Source organism: Narcine bancroftii, chromosome 2, assembly GCF_036971445.1.
Source record: "Narcine bancroftii isolate sNarBan1 chromosome 2, sNarBan1.hap1, whole genome shotgun sequence".
NCBI classification, from domain to species: Eukaryota; Metazoa; Chordata; class Chondrichthyes; order Torpediniformes; family Narcinidae; genus Narcine; species Narcine bancroftii.
The window spans coordinates 165,202,399-165,225,405 of NC_091470.1; the positions used below are offsets into that span (position 1 = coordinate 165,202,399).

Genomic DNA, 23,007 nt, shown 5'->3' on the forward strand with positions numbered 1-23,007 from the left:
GAAGGGGGAGGACCCCAAAACAAAGGGAATAATGGAGGGTAGGGAAGGGGATCATGTCGGGGAGGGGAGAGAGGGACCCCGAAACAAAGGGGATCATGGAGGTGGGAGGGGGAGGGAGGAGCTCAAAACAGGCGCCATAGGTTTAAGCTGAGAGGGAGGACCTTTAAAGGGGATTATTAGAGAGTAGTAGCAAAGGTGGGGGTCAGATCATTAAAAATATAAGATTGCAGATACTGGAATCTGGAGCAAAAAAAAAATTGATGGAGAAAGCATTAATGGGAGAAAAAGTATTGCTGACTTTCGGGTCCAAACCCTTCATCCTTAGTCAAGCTGGAGCCTGTGGCCAGTGGGGTGTTGCAGGTCCCACTGTTTGTTATTTATAATGAAGAGTTTTGGATGGGAATGATCTAACCTTACACCTGGCACCAATACTGGTGGTGGGGTGGACGATATCTGAGTTTAACAACAAGGTTGGGGAAACTGCTGGAGATTTGGCACCAAAACCAGGGCAGGATTGTGGAGAGAAAGACCTGAGAGGACAGGAGCATCGATCCTGGGTGTTTGCCCTCACTGGACAGGGTTACTGAGCGCAGAAGTTGGGATCTCACAACTCAACTGGCGGGACTACAGCTCGAGTATCGTGTGCCGTTCTGGCCGTCCCAGTCACAGAAAGGATATCAATCAATGGATCAGGATTTCAGCATGTCCAAAAGGAGATGATTGTGGACTTCAGGAGGATCAGGAATGACTTCCCTCCACTACACAACAGCATTTGCATTTCCTGAGACAGAGCTGGAGGAAGAAATACAGGGAGAAGAAGATGGGGGGTGTTTCCTAATGGACACTGGAGAAGTTGAAGACCACCACTATCTCAACCTCCTATAGGAGTTCTATTGAACCCCTAATGATTGACTACAAAGGAAAGATTCAAGTGAGAGGCTTCCAAGACCAACAACAAATAAGAATGGAGGTACTCTTGCTAAGAAGGGTTCAAGACAAGACATGTGATTCTTGCTCTTGAGTCACTCATCCTGGTGTTATCCCTTGTGAAACCAAGCTGTTCCTTACTCCTGCCCCCACTGTCACTTCAAGGACCCCACTCACAATACCAAACTCTGCTCTTGGGGCTGAGACCTCCTAAGTTCTCACTCCCGACCCTGTGACTTCCAACAAGCCACTATCTCAGAGTGAAATATGGATGTCTACAAATGTTGTGATGGTGGAAAGAAAATGCTGGAGGAACTCAAAGTCAGTCTTGCAGCATCCATAGGAGGTGAAGATCTATTACCGACTTTCAGGCCAGAGCCCTTCTTCAAGGTTTAACCAAAGAGCCGGAAGGCATTAGAATAATGACTATAGACTGGCGGGGGTGGAGTCCAAGCCAACAAAAGGTGTTAATTGGCTATGATAAGAGGATAGGAGAGAACTGATTTTTGGCTCTGTGAAAGGGAAAAGAGAGATAGAGCTGGGGAAGGCCAAAAGGGGGAAGGAGGAGGGGGGGGTGTGGTAACAGAAACCAGAGAAGTTGATGTTAATGCCATCCAGTTGGAGGGTGCCCAGATGGAAGATTAAGTGTTGTTCCTCCGATTTGTGTGTGGTCTCAGTCTGGCAGTGCATGAGATCATGCATTGGTAGCAAGGGACTGGGAATTGAAATAGGTGGCCACTGGGAGATGCACACTATTGCGATGGACAGAGCCAAGGTGCTCAACAAAGCAATCTCCCAGTCTGCACCCAGTCTCTCTGTATCTCAGCCAATCTCAACAAAGCTTGGGGGAAACTGCATGACAAATGTCCCTCTAGATTTGTTCAGATAAGGGCCAGGACTGGAGTTTTGTGAGTCAAAACCATTTGAACTGTACAACCCTTGCTGAAAAGATCAATATAAAAGCTAGGTTTGCAAAAAAAACTAAGAAAAGCAGGTAGGCCAGATGAGGTGAAGATATACCACTTTTAATTGGCCAAGACAACATAAAAGTCAGTGGAGTTGTGGATTATGAAGAGTGTCAAAATATACAATAGGATGCAGATCAGTTGGAAAATTACAGATAAAGGGCAGATGGCCCTTAAGTCTCGACAAATGTGAGGACTTCGGAGGGCGTTCACGGTACAAGTCTGTAGCTCTTTGAACATGGCAACACACCTAGAAAGGTGCTAAAGGTCTATGCTTACCTCATTAATCAGGTGTGTATAAATCAGGAAGTCACACTGCAGCTGTATAGAACTGGTTGGGCCATATTTGGAATGGTCTGACCAGATGGTCTGTGTGGTTCTGGTCATTGCACTACAGGAATGTGGTGGGGACTTTGAAAAGAGCGCAGAATAGGCTTCCGGAGATGTTGTCTGGATTAGAGGGCATTTGTTATAAGGAGAGGTCGGACAAGCTTGGGTGGTTTTCTCTGGAGTATCAGAGGTGGAGGAGAAGCCCAAGTTCAGAAAATTATGATATGCAGCGATGGGGTAGTCACTGTATTTATGCCAGGGTGGAAATGTATGTTATTAGAGGGCATAGTTATAAGGTGAAATTGTGAAGCTTATATAGTGTAGTAGCTGCCAGTCAGGGAAAGCAGATATGATTGTAATTTTTAAGAGTATTTAGACAGGCAGAGGAATAGGCATGGAATGAAGGGATATAGAATATGGGCAGGCAGATGGGAATTAGTTTAATATGGTTGGCACGGACATCATTTTTGAGAGAGTGCTGGCTGCATCATTGTATTTGCAAACCACTGGAACGGAATTCAAAACAGATCACCGGAGTCTCCCTTTCCTCCATTGATGACTTTCACTGAGAGCATTGCTTAAGTAGGGTTTCCAGCTGTGCATGGAGATCAGGTGAGGCAGAGGACTTACCATAATGCTAAGCGAATGGTGCAGCAGGCTCAAGGGCCAAATAACTAACTTCTATTCCTAATGTACACAAGCTGCATACAAGAAAAAAATACAAAATTTTCTGGATTAATATATGGAACTGTTGACATATAACTGAATAAAGAATAACAGTTTATGGCACTAGGCATAGGAAGCTGGGATCCAAAGGATTTCCAAGTAGCAAGTGGACACATTGCTCAAATTATTAATGATTAAAAGCCAAGCAACATTACATTTCAGATAATACTCCAGGAAATCTTCCAAAAAAATGGATGACATCCCTCCCCTTCCATTTATGATTCTGTTCTTCCCCATGATGAGATTAAGACTGAACCAAGCCCGATAAACCACCTCAACTCAGTAATGGTTCTCTGGAAGGGGGTGATTGTCAACTTCAGGAGGACTAGGGATTACATTAATACTTCAGTAATGAAGAGAGTAAAGACCACCCAGTTCCTCAGAGTCCCCTTAAAAAAAAAAAGACCTATCCTGGAAACACATCTTCTCACTTGTCTGGAAGGCACAACAGCACTTCCTGAAAAGACAGGTGAGCAAGCCCACCGGACACCACCCTGTCAACTTTCTACAGGAGCTCTATCGAGAGCATCCTGGCTGGCTGCATCACAGTGTGGTATAGTTCCATGGAGCATTGGATTGAAGGTTAATTCACAGGACCATAAGAGCAGCAGAGAGGATCACTGGGTACTTAACTGCATCTGTGATGTACTGAAATTATTGTCGGAAAACCTTTGAGGATCCCTCTCACTCCGGAGGCAGCACGAGTATCAGAGCCAGAAACAGCTTCTTCCCATGGGCAGCGAGACCAATGAAATGCTCATTCAACCCCTCCGAGACCCTACTATTTATTTAACAATATTTTTATAGAGCCATGTGATGTACAACCTATTGTAATTCCAGGTGACCACATCTGCAGCAAGTGTTGGTTATCTGATGGAAGATTGGCTGACTGATAGAAAGTAAAGAGAGGAGCTGTTTCTGGCCAGCTCCTGGACTAGTGGTGTTCAGCAAAGAACCAATGTGATCCCTTTGATGGACATGTGAAGAAAAATCTGAGTTGGTGGTTGCTGCCAAGGCTAATCTGGAGGTCAGGAAATGAGAGCTTCTATCATCCTTATCTCCACAGAGAGGAAGCTAGGTTTGGAATTTGGCTGAATGTTATCCTGCAAGATGCCACCAACCAAACCCTCACAATATTTGAAACCCTGAGCCTGAAAGCACATTGGTCAGAGAGGTCCACACATAGGAGCTGACACAGCTGGTGAAATGAGACCGAATAGAAGGAAAAGGAAACTATTACACTTGCAAATAAGATTTAAGTCCTTACTCAACCCACCATCACACAGGAGCATGGGATTACAACAAGGACCATTCCCCACTACCTATCAATGGCTTCTCCGTGGAGAGAGTGGGGTGCATAGATTTCCTTGGGATCCATTTAAAGGATGATGTATCCTGGATGCTCGACACCTCTGAGTCAGAAAGGTGCAGTTGCACCTGTATTTCTTAGAGGTTGAGAAGGGCAAGGTTACAGGCCTCCATACAGACAACATTCGACAGGAGCTCAATAGAGTGTGTTCTGGCTGGTTGCATCATAGTGTGGAATGGTAATTGAAAAGCATCAGATCATGAGAGTGATTAAAACTGCTGAGAAGATCACTGAGGTCTCCCTTCCCTCTATGGACAATAGCTACAAGGAGTCGTGCTTCAAGAGAATCATTGAGGACCTTTAGTATTCAGCCTCCAGTATCTTTGAGAAGCTACCTTCAAGAAAGAGGTGAAGGAGCATTAAAAATTAGGTCTGTCATATTGGGAAACTGCTCCTTCCTGAAGGCAGTGAGACTGTTGACCAATTCTAGAAACCTGTAAATTATTTTTATATATATTTATTTTGGTTTGCAATGATTGTCTGACTTAAAATTTTTTGAAGTTACAATGGTTCAAATCTGTACTGTATTTTGAATTTTTGCTAGGCTATGATGTTCAGTGTCTCCCGATGGCCCCATTGCAGTGAACTGGAATTCACATCTATGGTATTGTTCTGATGGGTGACTCCACCCTCACCTACCAAAATATAAACCCTGGTTTTCCTGCCTTACCTGATTCACCTGAGGACTAATGATTGTAAAAAAAAAATTGAAAATTAATTAAAATAAAGAAAAAGAACAATATTTTTATACATGTATATACATACTAAAAATGTATGATTTGTATAAATGTGTGTTTGCAGGTTTTTGCACTGAGGACCAGAGAACACTGTTTTGTAGGGTTGTACATATACAATCGGATGATAATAAACTTGAAACGTATTCTCATTCCTAATCTTTATATGAATCTGCCATTGGTAATTCTACAAAATTCCCTTATTAGCAATATGCAGTCTCAAAGTTCATATGGAAAATCTGGGTTCATGAGTTCAAATCCTATCATGGCAACTATAAAATCTGCCAAAAAGTAGTGTTAAGAATAAGGATGAAGCCAACACAATTGCATGAAAGTTTTCTGGTACATTTTGTTTTGTTCTGCAGAAGATAATCTGTCTTTTGGGTTAACAGCTAAGTCCTATGAAAACGGCCAAGCAAGTTACTAATTTTATTTCCATGGATACTATGTTACAGTAGGAATTGGATAAAACTGGATAGATCGCCTTTTATCAATCCATACACTACTTTGGAGACAGAGGTCAGAGCTAGTTGCATCTGCATGACATTGGAAGAACTGCTCCACAGATTTGTCAAGCAAATGCCTGACGTGGTCGCATTCACAGAACTATTCTTCGCAGGCTCGGTGCCAAGTTCCTCCACCAGTCTCTAGGTATAACCAGCCCCACTTGTGAGACAGACCCAATACAGCAGTATAAAAGCGAGCAAAGAGCTCTGGAAATCCTGAGCATCGACTCCAGCCCTCTGTCAAGTACAGATATGGAAACCCAAGGGAGGGTTTAATGTGGTACTTTGTTCAACAGGAACGGAAAAAAAGATAGCCTGAAGTGGAAATTTAGAAATATAGTCTGCAAAATAAATAGCAAAAAACAAAGGTAAGAAGGATATGGAAGGTTAAAGACCATATCTAAAAGCAGCACAGATGTTCCTCAATATTCATTTGTTGGATATGAATATCTCAAACGGCTGAATGGATGTATCCCCTTTATGCTTCGGCTGTTCACAAGTGTGAATGTTCACATTCCCCACAGCACACTTAAAAAATGTGAACTGATTTTGACAGCCAATTTAAATCCCTGTCAGTTCAGAAGATTGACACGGAGATGTGATTCAGGTAAACAGCCCTGTAAATTGATAGTGGATCAATGGCAATACAACTTAAATAATCCCGGAGAGTAGGGATCAGTGGAGCTGCTTCCTCCCAGCTCCGGAAACCAGAGCTCAATCCAGACCTTGGCTGCTGCTTGTGTGGACTTTGCGTGTGAACTCGTAGGTTTCCTCCAGATGTTCTGGTTTATTCCCGCATCGAGACATGCTCATCGATAGGTCAATCGGTCTGTTAATTACCTGTCGTGCTGGAGAGTGGTAGAATCTGGGGGAAGTGATGAGCACAAGTAATAGAAAATGAGATTAATAAGGTTGGTGTAAAGGATAATTGATGATCAGCAGGGGCTTGGGGGGCCAAAAGGCCTGGTTTCATTCTATTTGACTTAAGAACTCTGATTCCAACAAATGAGGGTGGGCCTATGACTGTGGGCTTTAGAATAGGTCAGAAAAGACAGCATCATTGAAACCGGAAATTGATATTAAAAGCACATTCTAACCAATAAAATTGACTTATGAATAGATTTCAGGAACTTATGTCATGGTGTGTAATGAGATGCCCCATCTTGATATTTTACAGGAGCTGAATTAAGCATGTCCTGTCTGGTATGCAAGCTGCAGTTCAAGTCCACAATCATCTCCTTTGTCTTGTCCACATTGAGACTCAGGTTGTTATTCTCACATTATAACCTGAGATGTTCCACCTCTTCTCTGTAGTGCGACTCATCATTGTTGCTGATGAGGCCAACGACTGTCGTGTGATCTGCAAACTAAATGACTGTTGGAGCTGGATCTAGCGATGCAGTCGTGGGCCAGTAGCGGGAACAGAAGCGGGCTGAGCACACAGCCCTGAGGTGTGGCAGTGCTCAGCAAGACAGTGGTCAACATTCTCCTGTACAAACTGTGGTCCTTCTGTAGGAAGTCCAGAATCCAGCTACGGAGATGGGCATTGAGTCATAGTGAATGCAGCTTCTCCATCAGCCTCTGCAATTGTGATCATATTAAATGCTGAGCTGGTCGATGAACAGCAGCCTGGCATATGAGGCATCGTTCTCCATGTGGGTCAGAATTGGATGGAGGGACAAGGCAAGAACATCATCGGTGATACTATTTTGCCTGTAGGCGAAATGAAATGGGGCCAGTGTCTCTGGGAGGTGTGCTTTGATGCATTCCATCACCAGACCCCCAGCAGTAGCCATTGAGACCTGTAACTGTCGCCCTCTTTGGTACTGGGATGATGGTGGCTGTTCAGAAACCCATGGGGACGATGGACGCTGCAGATGTCTGTAAGGAACTCTGCCAGTTGGTCCGTGTAGACCTTTAGTACCTTAAAAAGGTGGGGAAGCAATGAGAAGCTGGAAGAACTCAGCATTCATGGGTAAAAATGGTCAGTCAAGTTTTGAGGTCGAGTCCATTTCACTCCATGGATGATGCTTGACCATCCGAGTTCCTTCAGCTTCTCATTGTCTGCTCAAAGTTCCAGCATCTGCAGTTTTTGTGTTTCTTGGTTTCTTTAAAAGGGTTGGGATCACAGTGACCTTCAAGGGTGGCTGAAAATGGGTGATGAACACTGGTCTCGAATTCAATATCAACATCCCACATAATGAATAATCAAGGAGCCAAGCAGTCACAAGATATGACTGGAATTTTTATTCCCCTAAACACAAGGAAAGCTTGTCTTTACCAAAACAACAATCACTTTGCACTGCTCCCTTGTTCACATTTGTCTATTAGGCTACAGTTTAATAATTATCCAAAGCTAAAATTAACAATTTTACAAAAGATTTATTGTAAAATGCTTTTCACAAAGTGCAACAATATCTCAGAAACTAGAAGCAATCAAATCCACAATAATAATGTTGGAAGAGATAGAAAAGGTGCCTCTGTTCAGCTCACCACATTCCAAGTTTTCTACCTTGATGGCCAACGGTGCCCAAGACCTCTGCAAATTGGGGACAAGGATGAAAAACAAAGTCAGTTAGAAGGAAATTAACCCATCTTCAAACACCTGAGAGTTGAAGGCAAGGAGACAAAATTATAAATTGAACTGCTACTCAGGTGATTTCAGGTAACACATCTTCACATAAATGGGACAGGAAGCCTACATAGGGAACATGTTTTTAAAATTAAGTGACAAATTCCCATTTAGCAAAAAATTGAAGGATGAATGAACAAAAGCAGCTGAAGAGAATTAAGGCACAGAACGGTTGTGATTAAACTGAAAGGCAGAATTGCTCAAGGGGTTTGCTCAATGTTCCAAGTTCAAAGATTAACACCGATATTTTCATGGACTTAGTTTGGGTGCATTTATACCTGGCCTTCAGCAAGATCACAAGTAAGCAGTTTAAATTTAACCATCTTTGAGGAATTTTTTGGATGTCACACGAGGTGATTATCTTTTTTTAAAAAAAATGTTGCATATGCAATTGTGGTCTTCTTTATTTGGAGTATGATTTGCTTGGAGGTAGAAAAAAAATCAAAGATAACGTCATGTTTTAAGATTCACAGTACTGCCAGAGCTTCGTTTTTACTCCTTCTGCACGAAATAAAGTTGGACATGGTTCAAACACAGTCGTAAGGCTCAGATTTTTACTGTGGTACTGTTGGGATAAATGCACATTGTTACCTTTCTGATTTGCTGGTGAAGGACATGCTCTTGTTTCCTGCAGATTGACGATTTTTTTTCCCTGGTTTCTAAAGGAAAACAAGATGAGCAGTTTAAAGCTAATTAATACCTGTTAACATTTGGGTGTCAGTAATTATGTTCATATTTTACAGGAGAAAGGAGACAAGCTGGGCTGATTGTTTTTACATTCCTCACTGTGTCTGGTAAATCTTTCAATAGAATTTTTTGATGAGTTAACTCAATCAGTCTTTTACCATACTGAAGTGTTTTAACAAGATTAACTCAGTCTTATCAGGACCCTCAGGATCAATCGGTCATTTAACATGTTTAAAAGGCTGTAGAAATTATTGGAAACTTGGAACCTTGCTTATTATGAAGGTTGCTCTCAGCTAGCATCAGTTATTTTAAATTCAGCTTGTTTGTGAAAGTCAAGAGTCCCATCCTGCACTAGGCAGTGTTCCTTTTCTACTACACCACCACAACCATCAAACACTGATCTGAGGTAAAAACACAAAGCTGGAGAAACTCAGCAGGTCAAGCAGTGTCCTTGATATGGAAAGGTAAAAATATATAACCGACGTTTCTGGCTTGATCTCTTCATCAAGGTATGGGAAAATGTAGGCAGGTGTCCAAACAAAAGAGTAGGGAATAGGTGATAGAGGGGAAATGGGTGATAGGAGGAGAAGGGCAGCAGTGATCAAGGGGAGGAGGGATGGCTAGGGGAAGGGAAGGGAGGGAGGAGAACTGGAAAGGGAAGGGGGGAGGGGGAAGAGGGGAGCAGGATGGCAGAAGCTGGTTGAAGTTAATGCCATTGGGCTGGAGAGTGCCCAGATGGAAAATCAAGTGTTGTTCCTCCAATTTGCGGTAGTCTTGGTGGGATAGTACATAAGGCCATGCTTGCTGAGATTTTTCCATACCTTGATGAAGGGCTCAAGCCTGAAACATCAGTTATGCTTTTTTTTAACAAGGACACTGCTTGACCTGTTGAGTTTCTCCAGCTTTGTGTTTACTTCAACCATCGTGTCTGCAGACTTTTGTTTTACTTCCTATACTCAATACATTGATTTATGAAGGCTAATGTACCAAAAGCTCTATTCATGATCCTATCTACCTGAAACGTCACTTTAAGGGAATTATGCATTTTATTACCAGATCCCTATGTTCTACTGCACTCCTTCATGCCCAGTCATTTACCCTGTATGACTTACCTCAGTATCAAAACCTTGTTCTGTGAAAACAAATTAATCTCAAATTTAAAATAACAGTCAATAGGCAGCTGCAATATTTGAGTATGATAGGCAGTGACTCCACAAAGGTCCCATAAAACACCTCATTATCCTCTAATTCTCATGTATTGAGGTAAAAATCCTGCTTGGCTGTATAGATACAACATTCCGTGAAGTAACATCACAGTAAATCAAGGTCACTAGGTCCTGAAATGCAAATTCACAAAACCTGGATGCATGCTTCTTGGTGCTGGGTAAGGAAGTGGATCTGGCAAGGCACCATCACCCACCAGTTATATTCCAGCCCCATAACACAAAGACTACAGTTTACGAGTGCATGTATAATGAAATGCTCATCCTTGAAATGACGAGCAAAAATTCATGGTTTCTTTATAACTAATAATAATTTATTTAAATTATTTTTGCTGACTTTTGGCCAGAATGGCAAAAACTCGCCAAAGCTCTTTTACAGCTTGGTTCAATAAAAAAAAAAATTCTAAACTCTCAATCAACGTACAAGGGACAAAAAATTGGAGTGAAACACCAAAGGCTGCAGATGCTGTGATTGTAGTAAAAACACAAAGATGCTGGAGGAGCTCAGCTAGTCGGGAAGGGCTCAGGCCCGAAACATCGGCAGCATACCTTTACCTTCTACGGGCGTGGTGAGAACGGCTGAGTTCCTCCAGCGTCTCAGAGTTTTCACGAAAAGTTGAAGAGTGGTGTCCTCTACAGCAGCCTTACCTTCGTTTTTGTTGCACCTGATTGTAGATAGGGATCAAACTGGGTTGGTTCCTTCGATTTGCTTCCAGCTGAAAGGAAGGATGAAACTATTGTAAAAGGCTTGCACACATTCTCCTTTTGGTCCACTTCCATATGATTTTCCTAAAAAACCATGCATCTGTTGAGAAGCTTCTCTTTCCTCTCCCCACACCTTCATAGCAGAAATTCCAGTTTCACTCCTCCACAATGCAAAGGGGCACTTGTTACATTCTATTCTAAGGTCAGCATAACATCATGGACTGTACCTCAAGAATGTTTTATGTTGCATAAAAACACAGAAAACAGTTCAGGAAGGATCATGGTTGGTAAACGAAAGCAGAAATCTGATATCTCTCTCATTATATTAGACATCTAATTCTAGTGACTGTACTGAAATAAGAAATGTTCGCAATGAAACTCAAGCATTCTTGATCCATGCACCTATTGCTGACATAGCCAATGCCCACTGATTCATCAAGGGAATGTACTTAGCCTGTAAAGAACTGAAAGAAGATGAACAATGAACCACAAAGATGTGACTGCCAATTCTTAACCATTAAATTACGCAGCTGTTATTGAAAATTGCCAGGATTATGGATTCAATGTCTTCTAAATAGATCAAGCATTCAGTGTTCACAGTGGAGCACTCTACTTTAAGAATTTACAGAGCTTGATATACAGTCCTATCCAGTGGATTGAGTACAGAGCTGAATCCATTATTTTGCAATTCCTTCTCCCTAACACTGTATTAAATTTTAATCAATCCATAACAGACCTGCAAATACTTTGAAATCAGACTTGCTGTAATCGAATGGTTGGAAATTTTGGGGAGTTTTCTGCTTTTCAGTCCCCAGCTTAGGTTTCTTCTCTGGTGGTGCTGTCTCAACTCCTGGCCTGCTTTTTGGTTGTTCCCTCTTCATTTGCTGGCCTGCTGACATCTGGGATTTTTTGGGGGGGGGGGGGGGGGGGAAACACAAAGTTAAGAATATTAACATATGCAGATCCTATACTGATTCACAATCATTTAAAGTTTGGTCACATAGTATCTCAGCATGAAGCATCTGAATTCAAAAAAACACAACTCCCTTTTTCAATGACAAGATTGGAATGAATAGAAAAATAGATCAATTACTTCTCTAACTAATGTATTCTTAAAATACATTATTTGGAAATAGGCATGGAATAAACTTGGATCTGGCTTGGAGCTACCAGAAGTCAATTCTAGACAAAGCCGCGAACGAGACATCTTGAGGTAGAATACAAATCAACCTTTGCTTCTAGAATTTAATACTGACATCTCAAATATTACGTGTATGAATGCAATGGACTAGGCTTTATCAAGGGAAAAGGATACCACAATCCACATCCAGGAGACAAAATGGACTAGGGCTTTATCAAGTGTACCATAATCCACATCCAGGAAACAAAGTGGTTCAAACAAAAACCGACAGTAAGAGTACAAGAGGGAGAAGATCAAGGATTTGGGGGTGGATGGCCAACCAATCAAATTGGGGTGAGCACGAAATAAATAAAGGAAAAATAAAAGAATCAGTATAGTAAATGTAGAAGGTGTTAAAATATTACTTTTAACACAATAGAATGTGTTAAACAGCTGAAAATTGGCAAAGGATAGATGATAGAGGCTCAACAAAGATTTAGCAAGTGCTGAACTTTGATGAAGTATTCTGGACAAAAGGCACCAATTTCTTTCATTGTCGTTTGTGAGATGTGACCTTGTCGGCAATGGTGATGTTTACCATACACCACTAACTGGCACTGAATGTGGGTACGTTAAAAGTCAACCAGTGAAATGTCTGGGATTGAGGTTGTGTTTGGATGGCAGAGTTTCTTCCCTGAAGGATGCAGGCCAGTGGGACGAGGCAGAATAACACTCTAGCACAAACTAGATGGGCTGAAGGGTCCGTTTCTGAATTTTAGTGAAGAACATTTGAGTGAAAAAGATGGATTCTTAAAATGTAATCTAGTAGATTCACATCTTTCCTTACAGTTCTTTAATAAAATAACATTTTATTTAATAGAGTTGAACAGAAATTGTCCAGCTGCCTTGTGGGATTTGAACTCCATGGTTCAGAACTCTGTATGTTAATGTAGTAATTCATTCACTAAAGTTCAAGATATACAATTTGTTGCTATGTGGCCAGATTAGTTGTTACCCTTAGAATTTTGGGGATTCTGGATTTTATTTTAAAAAGGCTGTTGGTAAGTACAAAGCCACTCATTGAATAGGATCGCACAGTGGACGAAGCAGTTAGTACAACACTATTACTGTGCCAACGACCTGGGTTCGAATCTGGTGCTGTTTGTCAGGAGTTTGTACATTTTCCTCATTTCTGCGTGGGTTTTGTCCAGGTACTCTGGTTTGCTCCCAGCCTTCTTCAAAAATGTACGGGATTTATAGGTTAATTGGTATATTTGGGGGGCATGGGCTCGTGGGTTGAAAGGGCTGGTTACCGTGTTGTATGTCCACATTTTGAAAATTAGTTCGACAACACTGTATATTACACTCCTTTCAAGAGTCTTGGAACTGTGATTATCTTTAAAGACAAACTTCATTTATTTACAGTAGCAAAATGTGGAAAAATAATTAAACAATGATGCCAAGTGACATACAAGGTCGTATAGTCAAAGGGTTGAATGTTGATCCAAGTTAAGGCAGTGAAGTCTAGAGAAATGAGTCAACCTTGGCAGTCAAATGCTGCAGCAACAAATTCAGGTCGATTGAAGTGATATAAATTCAAACAAAGTGGTCTTGGAGTGGATTACACAGAATTGAAAACCTGAAGGGAATTGAAACTGTGAGAATATTCAAATTTTTACCTTCAAATCTCAAGTGCAAAAAATCAAAGTTAAAAGATCTGCATTTTTCATGTGAACAGATTTTTAATGGGTTGGCCCTCGACACAAAGATCAGACCAACATTTGTGCCTGATGCTTTACAGATTAGAACGGGAACAGCAGCAGAGTGAGGAGATGTTCATTCTGACCTCAGGGGGCAGTCTGTGTGGAGTTTGCACATTCTCCCCATGACCAGGTTCCACAGCACGTGCTCTGCTTTTCTCTCATTTCCCCAAGAAGGTGCAGGTGGGCAGGTTAATTGCTCTGGTGTGTTGGAGAATGTTAGAATCTGATGGGAGGTGGGGGCAATGATAATGCAGGAAGAATAAAAAGTGGGATTAAATCAGGATGAGTTGTGCAGGCATGACACACTGTACAGCATGTTTCCGTGCTGTATTTTTAAGAAAACAAATTAAATATAATGAAATAAAATGAAGAAACATAATTTTGAGGTTGTATTTTCAACACTGACAAATAAACCAAATGAGATGGTTACAATAGTTCTCGCTTCCTTGATGTTATCTGTACAACTGATAGGTACCATTGGATGCATACTGTATTCCACCGCATTGCGTAGCATTACGAAAATGTCTCAGTTATAACAAGTTACAACTTCTGGTTTATTTAATTTGTACCACACAAATTAGGCTTAAAATTCTGATTTACCGCAGCTTGCTCTCTGACCGAGGGGATCTCTTGTACTGCCGCAGCGTAATCTTGCTGTGCCTGTTGTCGATCAACTGAAAGGCAAGAAACCTATCTTAGAAAACTGCGACTCAGAATGAACTGAACCAGGTATCCTCAAGCTAAAACCCATGTTATTCATTTTTGAACAGATATGGATATATGCATATTACCATAAAATCCGGGAAGTCAGTGTACCGATATAGAGGTGGACTTCGAAAAAAATCCACCAGACCACGCAAAACCTGAATCTAAAACAAGACCAAACTCTGGAATTTAACCAGTTAACAGAGAAGCCAGGGATGCCTCCACACAAGGAATTGTATGAGAACATTTCATTTGATCCTCACACCTGTTCTACCATTCACTTAGCTCATCTTTACAAGCATGAGTGCCATACCTCTTAGTTTCTTAAATTTCCAACAATTATCAGATAACCTTCGTATTGAATATATTCAGCAAAAGAGAATCTATCCATTCTGGATGAAGAAATTAGCTCTCACCTCAGCCCTGCACAAATGACCACTGATTTTGAGACTGCGACACTAGTACATATTTCATTCAGGTGAAATATTATCTCTGCATCAACCTTGATAAATTCCACGTAAGCATTGTATTTGTCAACAAAATCAACTGCTAAACTCAAGAGCATAGGCTCAGTCTGCTTAATCCCTCCTTACAAGAATCGACCTGGTGAATCCTCATTTATACATGTTGTCAAACACATCATTCCTGAGTAGGACGGCCAGTCCTGTGCACAACATTCCAGCCAGGGTCTTAAAAAAGGCTCCAGATATTAAGACCCTGGTTAAGAAGAAGAAGAACGGGACGCACAAAATCAGTGAACCGGTGCGGACTCGAAAGGCCAACATGGCCTGTTTCCGCTCCGTAAATAGTTATATGGTTATAATTGCAGTGTTCTTGTACTCCATCCCACTTGCAATAATGGCCAACTTGCCATTTGTTGCTGTACCAGTGCATTGACGATCAGCAAATGCCGTACAAGGTTCTTCGAAACCCCAGTCTCTTAACTGTAGTTTTTTTAAAAATCTCTAATCAAACGGGATGATTTCACATTTTCCATGTTTACTTTTTAATCCTTGCCCATTCACAAAGCCTATCTATTTCCCAAAGTATCTTTGCTTCCTCGACACAACACAAGCTTGGACATATTACCTCTGGTTCCTGAATCTAAATCACGAGTAGTTTGTGCATGGATGGGACCCCCCCTCCCCCGACCTGACAATGAACTGCTTAGTGCTGTTCTTCACTGTCTGCCAACTTAACCGTGATCCATGTGGTCTTATTTTATTTAATAACCTCGTGCATAGCACCTTATTGAAGCCCATATGAAAGTTTAATTAGACCATTATGAATGGTTCCCGCCTAAATGCTGGTTACAGATACGTCAAATAGGATTTCCTCTCTCATAAATCTACATCGACTATATCCAAACTTTTATTATTCCTTTGGTGTTATACTTGCTCAAGACCAGATCCCAGCATTTTCCTGACTGCTGCTATCATTACTGATGGCCAATCTATTTTTTTTATTTGGTCAGAGAGTTGCCTATAATATGCAGGATTACATTCAGTTAAGGATTGTGAATCAACATTTTTTAATGATATGCAAGACCATTTTCCCCCTCAAACAATGGGAAGCTAATAGGACGGCAAAAGGTTTCGCTTTTAAAAAAAATAAATCCATTGCACGCACGTCGCCATCTGTTCTGTTATGAAACTTTAGTCAGCTTAAAAGCAGCTAAATTGTGGTTCTTTAATAAGTGCTAAAATGAAGCTTTGTCTGCCTGTCTGAGCTATTTTAATCCAAGAAAATGAAATTACCTCTGCATTGATGCGAGAAAGTTGACAGGCAAATGGAATTACAATACAAAAAAAAGTACACAATAGACTCAAAGGATGTCCACTTCTGTTAGCAAGGAAGACCTTAATGTGTTGATTCAAACATGAGCACGCAGCATGTGGATGTTCTTGGATCAGTTATGCTACATTGCAGTCAATTCCATTCATCTGCTTTCACAAAATAATCACACACCATTAAAAAAAAACCCATAAGAATTAACAGGCACTAGTGATGTACAAAGTAAAGACAACCTGCTGGTTTGGGAGTTTCTTTCTTGGGTTTCTCTTGCTGTTTGATCTCCTTCTGTAAGCATTCCTGGCTCAGCAGTTTCCATCTGTTACTCTCCTAAAATTACAAACGTGTAAAATACACAGATCCCATATATGAATAAAACTTGGTTAGATCGATACGGGGAAGCAATTCCCCCACTAATCACTATCGGTCACCAATTCAAACATGTGGGCTGTGATCAGGTTGATGATTCTGCGATGGGTGCACTTACACTGTTGCCCACGGTCCAGAAACCCACCAGTGTTCTACACCACATCCACACACCGACTAATATTTCAAGCATACACAGGAAATGTTGGAAATACTCCGCGGGTCTGGCAATATCTGAGAAATAAGATACTGTAACTGGTGAAATGTTAACTGCTTTTCTCTCTCTCTCTCTCCCCACAAGTGATGCGATGAATATTTTCAGAATTTACTATTTTTATTTTATTTTATACCCATTTTATATTTCTTGCTCCAGACCAAGGCAGGTGCAATTATTATTATATATTTTTTTTTTTGAAACTTGCAATGTGAATACTTTTTAAAAGTGTTGCCCTTTTTATCCCAAATTCTGCACATACACAAGTCAGACTAACTGCTCTAAATACTGGGCACACACTGTACATAACAAGAGACAGCCAGGGTGCACTATATAAATGCTGACACACACCCTGCCTATATGTTGCAAGTGGGAACTTCTTTCCAATAAGTTAATCTTTTTGATCTGTAAACCCAAATGCCAATTTTATATGTTGTATTTTAGATCCAAAAAGGAGTACAGCCTGAAGCACATACGCAAAATGAAGGCTTAAGAGATTCATTGCTTTTTAACTTATTGATCGAAATTTATTGCAGCATCTGATTTAAGTTAAAACAGTCTTGCTGTTTCCAAACGTAATACTTGACTGCACAAGGATCATATGAAGTCAGTTTGATTTGTTTTCAGAGTGAGAATTTGAGAAGCAAGATACCCAATTTCAACAACGAATCTCCAGATGCCTGTGGTACTTACTTCGTATATTTTGGTGGAAGGGTCAAACTTTGCTGCTTGAGAGATGAAAATGTTACTGTCCTTGAAAGGTAAATACTAAAACGAGAGAAAACAATTGAAGATGGTTTAGCAAACTCAAAAAGATTTTCAGAGAAAATGTTTAAATTTTTGATGGATAGTAACACTAAACACGAGTGGCTGGTTTGCCTCTGCTTTCCTCCAATCAAACTAAATCAGACTATCTGCTGGACATTTGTAGTGGGAGCCCCAAATAATTTCTTTCCTCTGCCTCCAGCACCTCCTCAAGAATGTAATTTCTTCAACATTTTCCATCATAGGGCACGTTTTTAAGTGCCTACATTCGCAATTCAAGTTAGCTGCATGTTTTATTTTCTCATCAGATTTCCTTGGTGCAGCAAAATCTCCATTATCCAGAATTTAAGCAACTGGCATCCTCAAGCCACCGGCAAAAAAGTTGCAGAAAATAAATATCAGTAGGTTAAGAAATACGAAAGTTTAAAACTGGCAGCTCCAGCGGGTAGTTGCCAATCCACACAACAGCCGTCTCAAGCAACCAGAAAATTCACTTATCTGGAATACATCAATCCCCACAGGGGCAGGATACCGGGGATTTTACTGTAATTTTCTGACATTATGCAAAAGTATTTCTACTTTTTAATTTTAAACTCTGAACAAAGTGAGTCACCCTGTTTGAGTTACAAGATTAAGATTTGAAAAAGAAAGTAAACACATAACGTGACACTAATTTCAACACCTCTATGGCAGCATTACCAAGCTGCTAATAAGAATAATTTTGATTATTCCTGAAGAAAATATGGGAGACTCATAGAAATATAAAAGATTATATGTGATGCAAAAGCTCTGAAGGGAGCAACAAATCAATTTCATTTACCGTACATCTCCTGAAAGACCAGTCATATTTACTATAAATGGATCTTCCAGTAAACCTGAAGTTGAATATTTTTCACTGAAACTGATCAATCTCTTACTTGCATAACAAATAAAACAAATGGATTTCTTTACACTTTGTAAACCTTTTCAGAGAAGGTAACCGTATAATAGGTTACAAGCTGGAGAAAGCCACTTGAAAAGATTACAGGTTAATATTTGAACTAGTATTGAGGGCACAGGGATTATTTCTACCTCAAACATTTGCATTAAGCTTTGCTTGCTCCGTATGTGGTAGATAAAATAACCAATCAAGAACATGAGAAAATAGCAGGAGTAGGCCACAGACCTGCCATTCATGCCTGCTCAGCCCCAGGCCTCGTCACCTGTGTTCCAGTTTCATACAGCTTTCAATCCCCTCATCTCCTCACTGACAAAAGACAAAGGAGGAAAAACCCAACACCCAACCCCAACCAACCAATTTTCCCTTGCAACCACCGCAACCGTGTCTGCCTGTCCCGCATCGGACTTGTCAGCCACAAACGAGCCTGCAGCTGACGTGGACATTACCCCTCCATAAATCTTCGTCCGCGAAGCCAAGCCAAAGAAAGAAAAATACCAGTACAACCCAATGAAACAACATTCCTTGGTCCACAGTGCAAAACGTGCATGCAGACATTATACACATAAAGACAAGTACGGTGCATATATATATATGTGAGTAAAACACAAAAGCCTACAGACACAGTGATTGAAAAACAATGTTGGAGAAACTCAGCAGGTCAGAGTACATTATATAGCAAAGATAGAGGTACATAAACAACATTTATCCCACCATCAAGGTGCGTCATAAAAGAAAACAGGGGAAGGAGGGCCTAACTTTGTGACTTGAGAGGGAAGAGGGTGGAGAGCTGGAGAAAAGGAGACAGAAGGATAGGGAAGAGAGGGAAAACGGAGTAGACTAGCAGAAACAGTACATATAAACATTCATTTAAAATTCTGTAAGTTACTATTTATTACTAATAAATAGTGGAGACTCAGAATTGTTTTAGAATTAGGAATTGACTATTAATATAAGGAATAAATACCCTCATCTAGTAAGAACAGTTTGGTACATTGCTGCAAGCAATGTTAATTCTTTACCATTTAACCAGCTTTATCATTTAAATTTAAAGTTTAGACATACAACACAGTAACAGCCCATTTCAGCCCATGAGCCTATGCTGTCCAATTTACACCCAATTGATTTTCAACCCTCGGCAGGTTTCGAACGATGAGAGGAAACCAGAGCCCCCAGGGAAAACCCACGCAGACACAGGGAGAGCGTACCAACTCATTATAGACAGTGCGGGATTCGAACCCTAGTCGACTGTTGGCACTGTAAAGGTGTTGTGCTAATTGCTACGCCAACCGTGCCACCCCATCATCCTTTTATATTCCCCCTTAATGGTAGTGTGATTATTGGGGAGAATCCAAAGCTGGCCTTTTACATTTAATACAGAAGATAGAATACTTCTTTTCATCCGGTGTGTCACAGAGACAAGATTCTGCTCAAGTCGATGGTGCAGATCGTTGACCTAAGAAGAAATGGAATTTTGTGTGGCATCGTCAGGTCAACACCACCCTAATGGTGGGATGACCAACTGCATTTTTTTTCCCCATTTTTGGTTAAGAATATAGAGATTAGCAATGAGAATGGGATTGGTCAATTGCATTGCACTTCAGTCACAACCAAATCGAGGTCAGTTTCAATTAAATCATGATGTTTTGTATAATTTCCATTGACATACCTTACTACCATAAGTTGTAAGCATTCCCTTGCTAAAAAGGTGAATCTCAAAAGTTTCAATTCTTTACTACTGACAAACTTTTGGAGAGAAATCCAACTCACCATTACATTGCATTAAATCCTGCTTCAATGTCTCTCCTAAATGGTCTTGCTCCAATTTTCAAATCATATCCCTGTACCCTTTATATATTACAACTGCAGTGAGCCAGGTTTGTATCCAGTGCTGTTTGTAAGGCATTTGTACATTCTCCCCATATTTACATGGGTTTCCACCCTTCAAAACCTACTCAGGTCAGCTTAATTGGAATATTTGAGAGGACAGGCTCATGGGCCGTATGGGACTGTTACCGAGCTATATGTGCAAATTAAATTAAATTGCTCTCTCTGTATCTACTATAGTGAATTCCTTTACTATGTAAACACTTAAGTCTCCTAACATGTCACTTCATTTAACTTGTTACTTGAAGAATGGCTGGAATGTGGCAGACTTCACTGTGTTAACATCCTGCTGTTGGAAGTGAAACCACAACATTTTCATCCAGAGATAGGCATACTAGTGATCAGGCCAAGTTAACCTCACAAGAAAAAGTGATTAGTGAAGCAAATGAGTTTTTCGCCCTCATTGAATCCCATCTTGTGTACAAGGGATGAAGAAAAATACATATTTTATCCATGGATCTAGAGATACATTGGCTAAGCAATTTAATTTCCAACAAGAACATCATTTGGCATGCAAATCTCACATCTCCAACAGAGACCACAAAAGGGAATTTTTAAAAAATCAGAATTTCTCCAACATATACGTGTACTGCAGTGACTACAAAATGGCTAGATTTTCGTAAAGCTCATCTCGTTCATTACAGATTTAGAGGAGAAAGAGAGAGACTTCCTTTGATCTGGTCTATGTGCAACTGCAGATTCACCAATGTGGTTTGACTCTAACAGCATTCTGTAATATCTTTTCAAAATACTTAGTTCAGAGGGTCATTAAATATAGCCACTAAATGCTGGCCTTGGTCAGCACCAACTATATTTATGTAAAAACACCCAAACACTTCTTCATAGACAAAATTGAGTGGGAAAGCTTACCATTCTGAAAGGGTTTTCAAAGGATTCCAAGATGATTTTCACTTTTTGTTGTGCTGCTGTCAATATTGCAGATTCCTTCTCAGTTGAAGCACAATCCTGTGGCAAGGATGATGCTCACTTAATGTACATAAATAAAACACACAGATCCAAGGCAGGAGGCTTTCGCACAAAGATTTGTTTTGATACCTTTGTCACTGCTTTAATATGCAACATCCAATGAGACTAAAAACAGAAAAATACTGGAGGAACTCAGCATCCATAGGAGGTCATGACAGACATTTTGGGCCTGAGCCATTTTTCAAGATCAATGATCTTGACCTCAATTATTTACGGGAGACAACACTCAGACTTACAGGCAGTGTAAGTAGTGCTGCCAGATTGGATAAAGAACTCAAACACGACCCCTAGTTAGTCCACAGAATTTGGCATAGACCTGAGCAGTGTTCGACAGTTTGATGGCAGGCTGAGTTAAGAAGAAAAATCATTTTAATATATCCCAGAAAACTCGATTGGGAAATATCATGCAGTATGGAAGCAATTCAAGCACAGCAGGAAAGTCAATCTTGAATATTTCCGTTGGGTCAGTTATAGATATCCTATTGTTGGGCTCAGGACAGGGAGAAATCCAATTCCATATCCTCTCAAATAATCAGTTACCTCACAGAGAATTGATTGAACACATGGATACTGTATGACAACATTTACTGTCTGAGTAATTTTATTGCAGTACAAGACAGCAACTTAAAGCAAATGCGACATGGAAACCACTTAAGAACATGTGCCATGGAGATATTTTAATTAAAAAAAAATTTACAGCACGGTGGAAGCCGATCTGCACAATTACACCCAAATTACAAAGCCGTACGTTTTGGAGGGGTGGGATGAAATTGGAACACCCGGGGAAAACCCATGCAGACTCTGAGATACTTTAGTCACAAGGAACTTATCCTTTTTTTTGTTTATACCAGCTACTTCAGTTTTACAAAACAATATGCAATTGAAAATGAGTAGTTATGGGATTTGAAAAAAAGAAAACAATTACTCGCATAACCCTCAATCAGCTACTAAAACCATCAAAACATCTTAAGTTATTATGCAGCAATCTGAACAAAAAAGTCAAGAGAATAAAAGAACCTACATCAAATATGGTGACGACTGGTTTGCCTGCAATGAGTGGCAAGATCTCAGTATCATTCAAATCTGGAAACAATTTACTGACTTCCATCACTGGTACTGAAAAAGAGTGAAAAATACGTTGGTGTAAAATAGGGGTCTCCAAAGTGGTCGATATCAACCCTAAGCGTCAATGGGACTATCCAAGGGGCCTAAAAATACCAGGGGGGTCAAAAGTGGCGAGGGGTGGGTGGGGGAGAAGAGGTCGATAAACACCAGCGGATCAATTGAAATTTTGGGGACAAAATAATTGTAGAGCCCGGTGCCCCCGCTGCCATCCGGGAGATCGAGGTTGCCGTCCCTGCCTGAGAGCCCGAGGCGACTTCTTTGATATGGATGACACCGCGCCCAATGTTGAGAATGGAATTTCCATCACTGATGCTGAAGGCTTGGACCCAGCTCTGTTTGGCATCTTCCCGGCAAGAAGTAAAGGTTTTTTAAAAACTGTTATTGTAATCGCTTGCTTAATTTACATATTTGTTGCTTGACAATTGGCACGTTGTAACAAAGTTTGGGTTGTTTCTGGGAGGCCTGGACATCATGCAAATGGTACGCAGTTTCCCTCGCTAATGTATATGGAAACTGCATGCTTATTTTTCCCTCACTAATGTA

At 40.7% G+C, this 23,007-nt stretch overlaps 1 protein-coding gene across 1 annotated transcript in view; it reads right to left on the bottom strand.

Moving 5' to 3' along the window:
• Positions 1-7,919: 7,919 nt before the first annotated feature.
• The window catches only part of exosc10 (exosome component 10), a 48,895-nt gene continuing 33,807 nt past the window's right edge, over positions 7,920-23,007 (bottom strand). The window contains exons 17-25 of the mRNA XM_069919032.1: positions 22,361-22,455; positions 21,223-21,318; positions 17,457-17,531; positions 16,420-16,513; positions 14,288-14,361; positions 11,541-11,703; positions 10,748-10,815; positions 8,781-8,848; positions 7,920-8,096 (exon numbers count right to left, since the gene is read on the bottom strand). Of these exons, the coding sequence (XP_069775133.1) occupies positions 8,066-8,096; positions 8,781-8,848; positions 10,748-10,815; positions 11,541-11,703; positions 14,288-14,361; positions 16,420-16,513; positions 17,457-17,531; positions 21,223-21,318; positions 22,361-22,455 (764 nt within the window). The 3' untranslated portion in view covers positions 7,920-8,065. The remainder of the gene's footprint in view (positions 8,097-8,780; positions 8,849-10,747; positions 10,816-11,540; positions 11,704-14,287; positions 14,362-16,419; positions 16,514-17,456; positions 17,532-21,222; positions 21,319-22,360; positions 22,456-23,007) is intronic.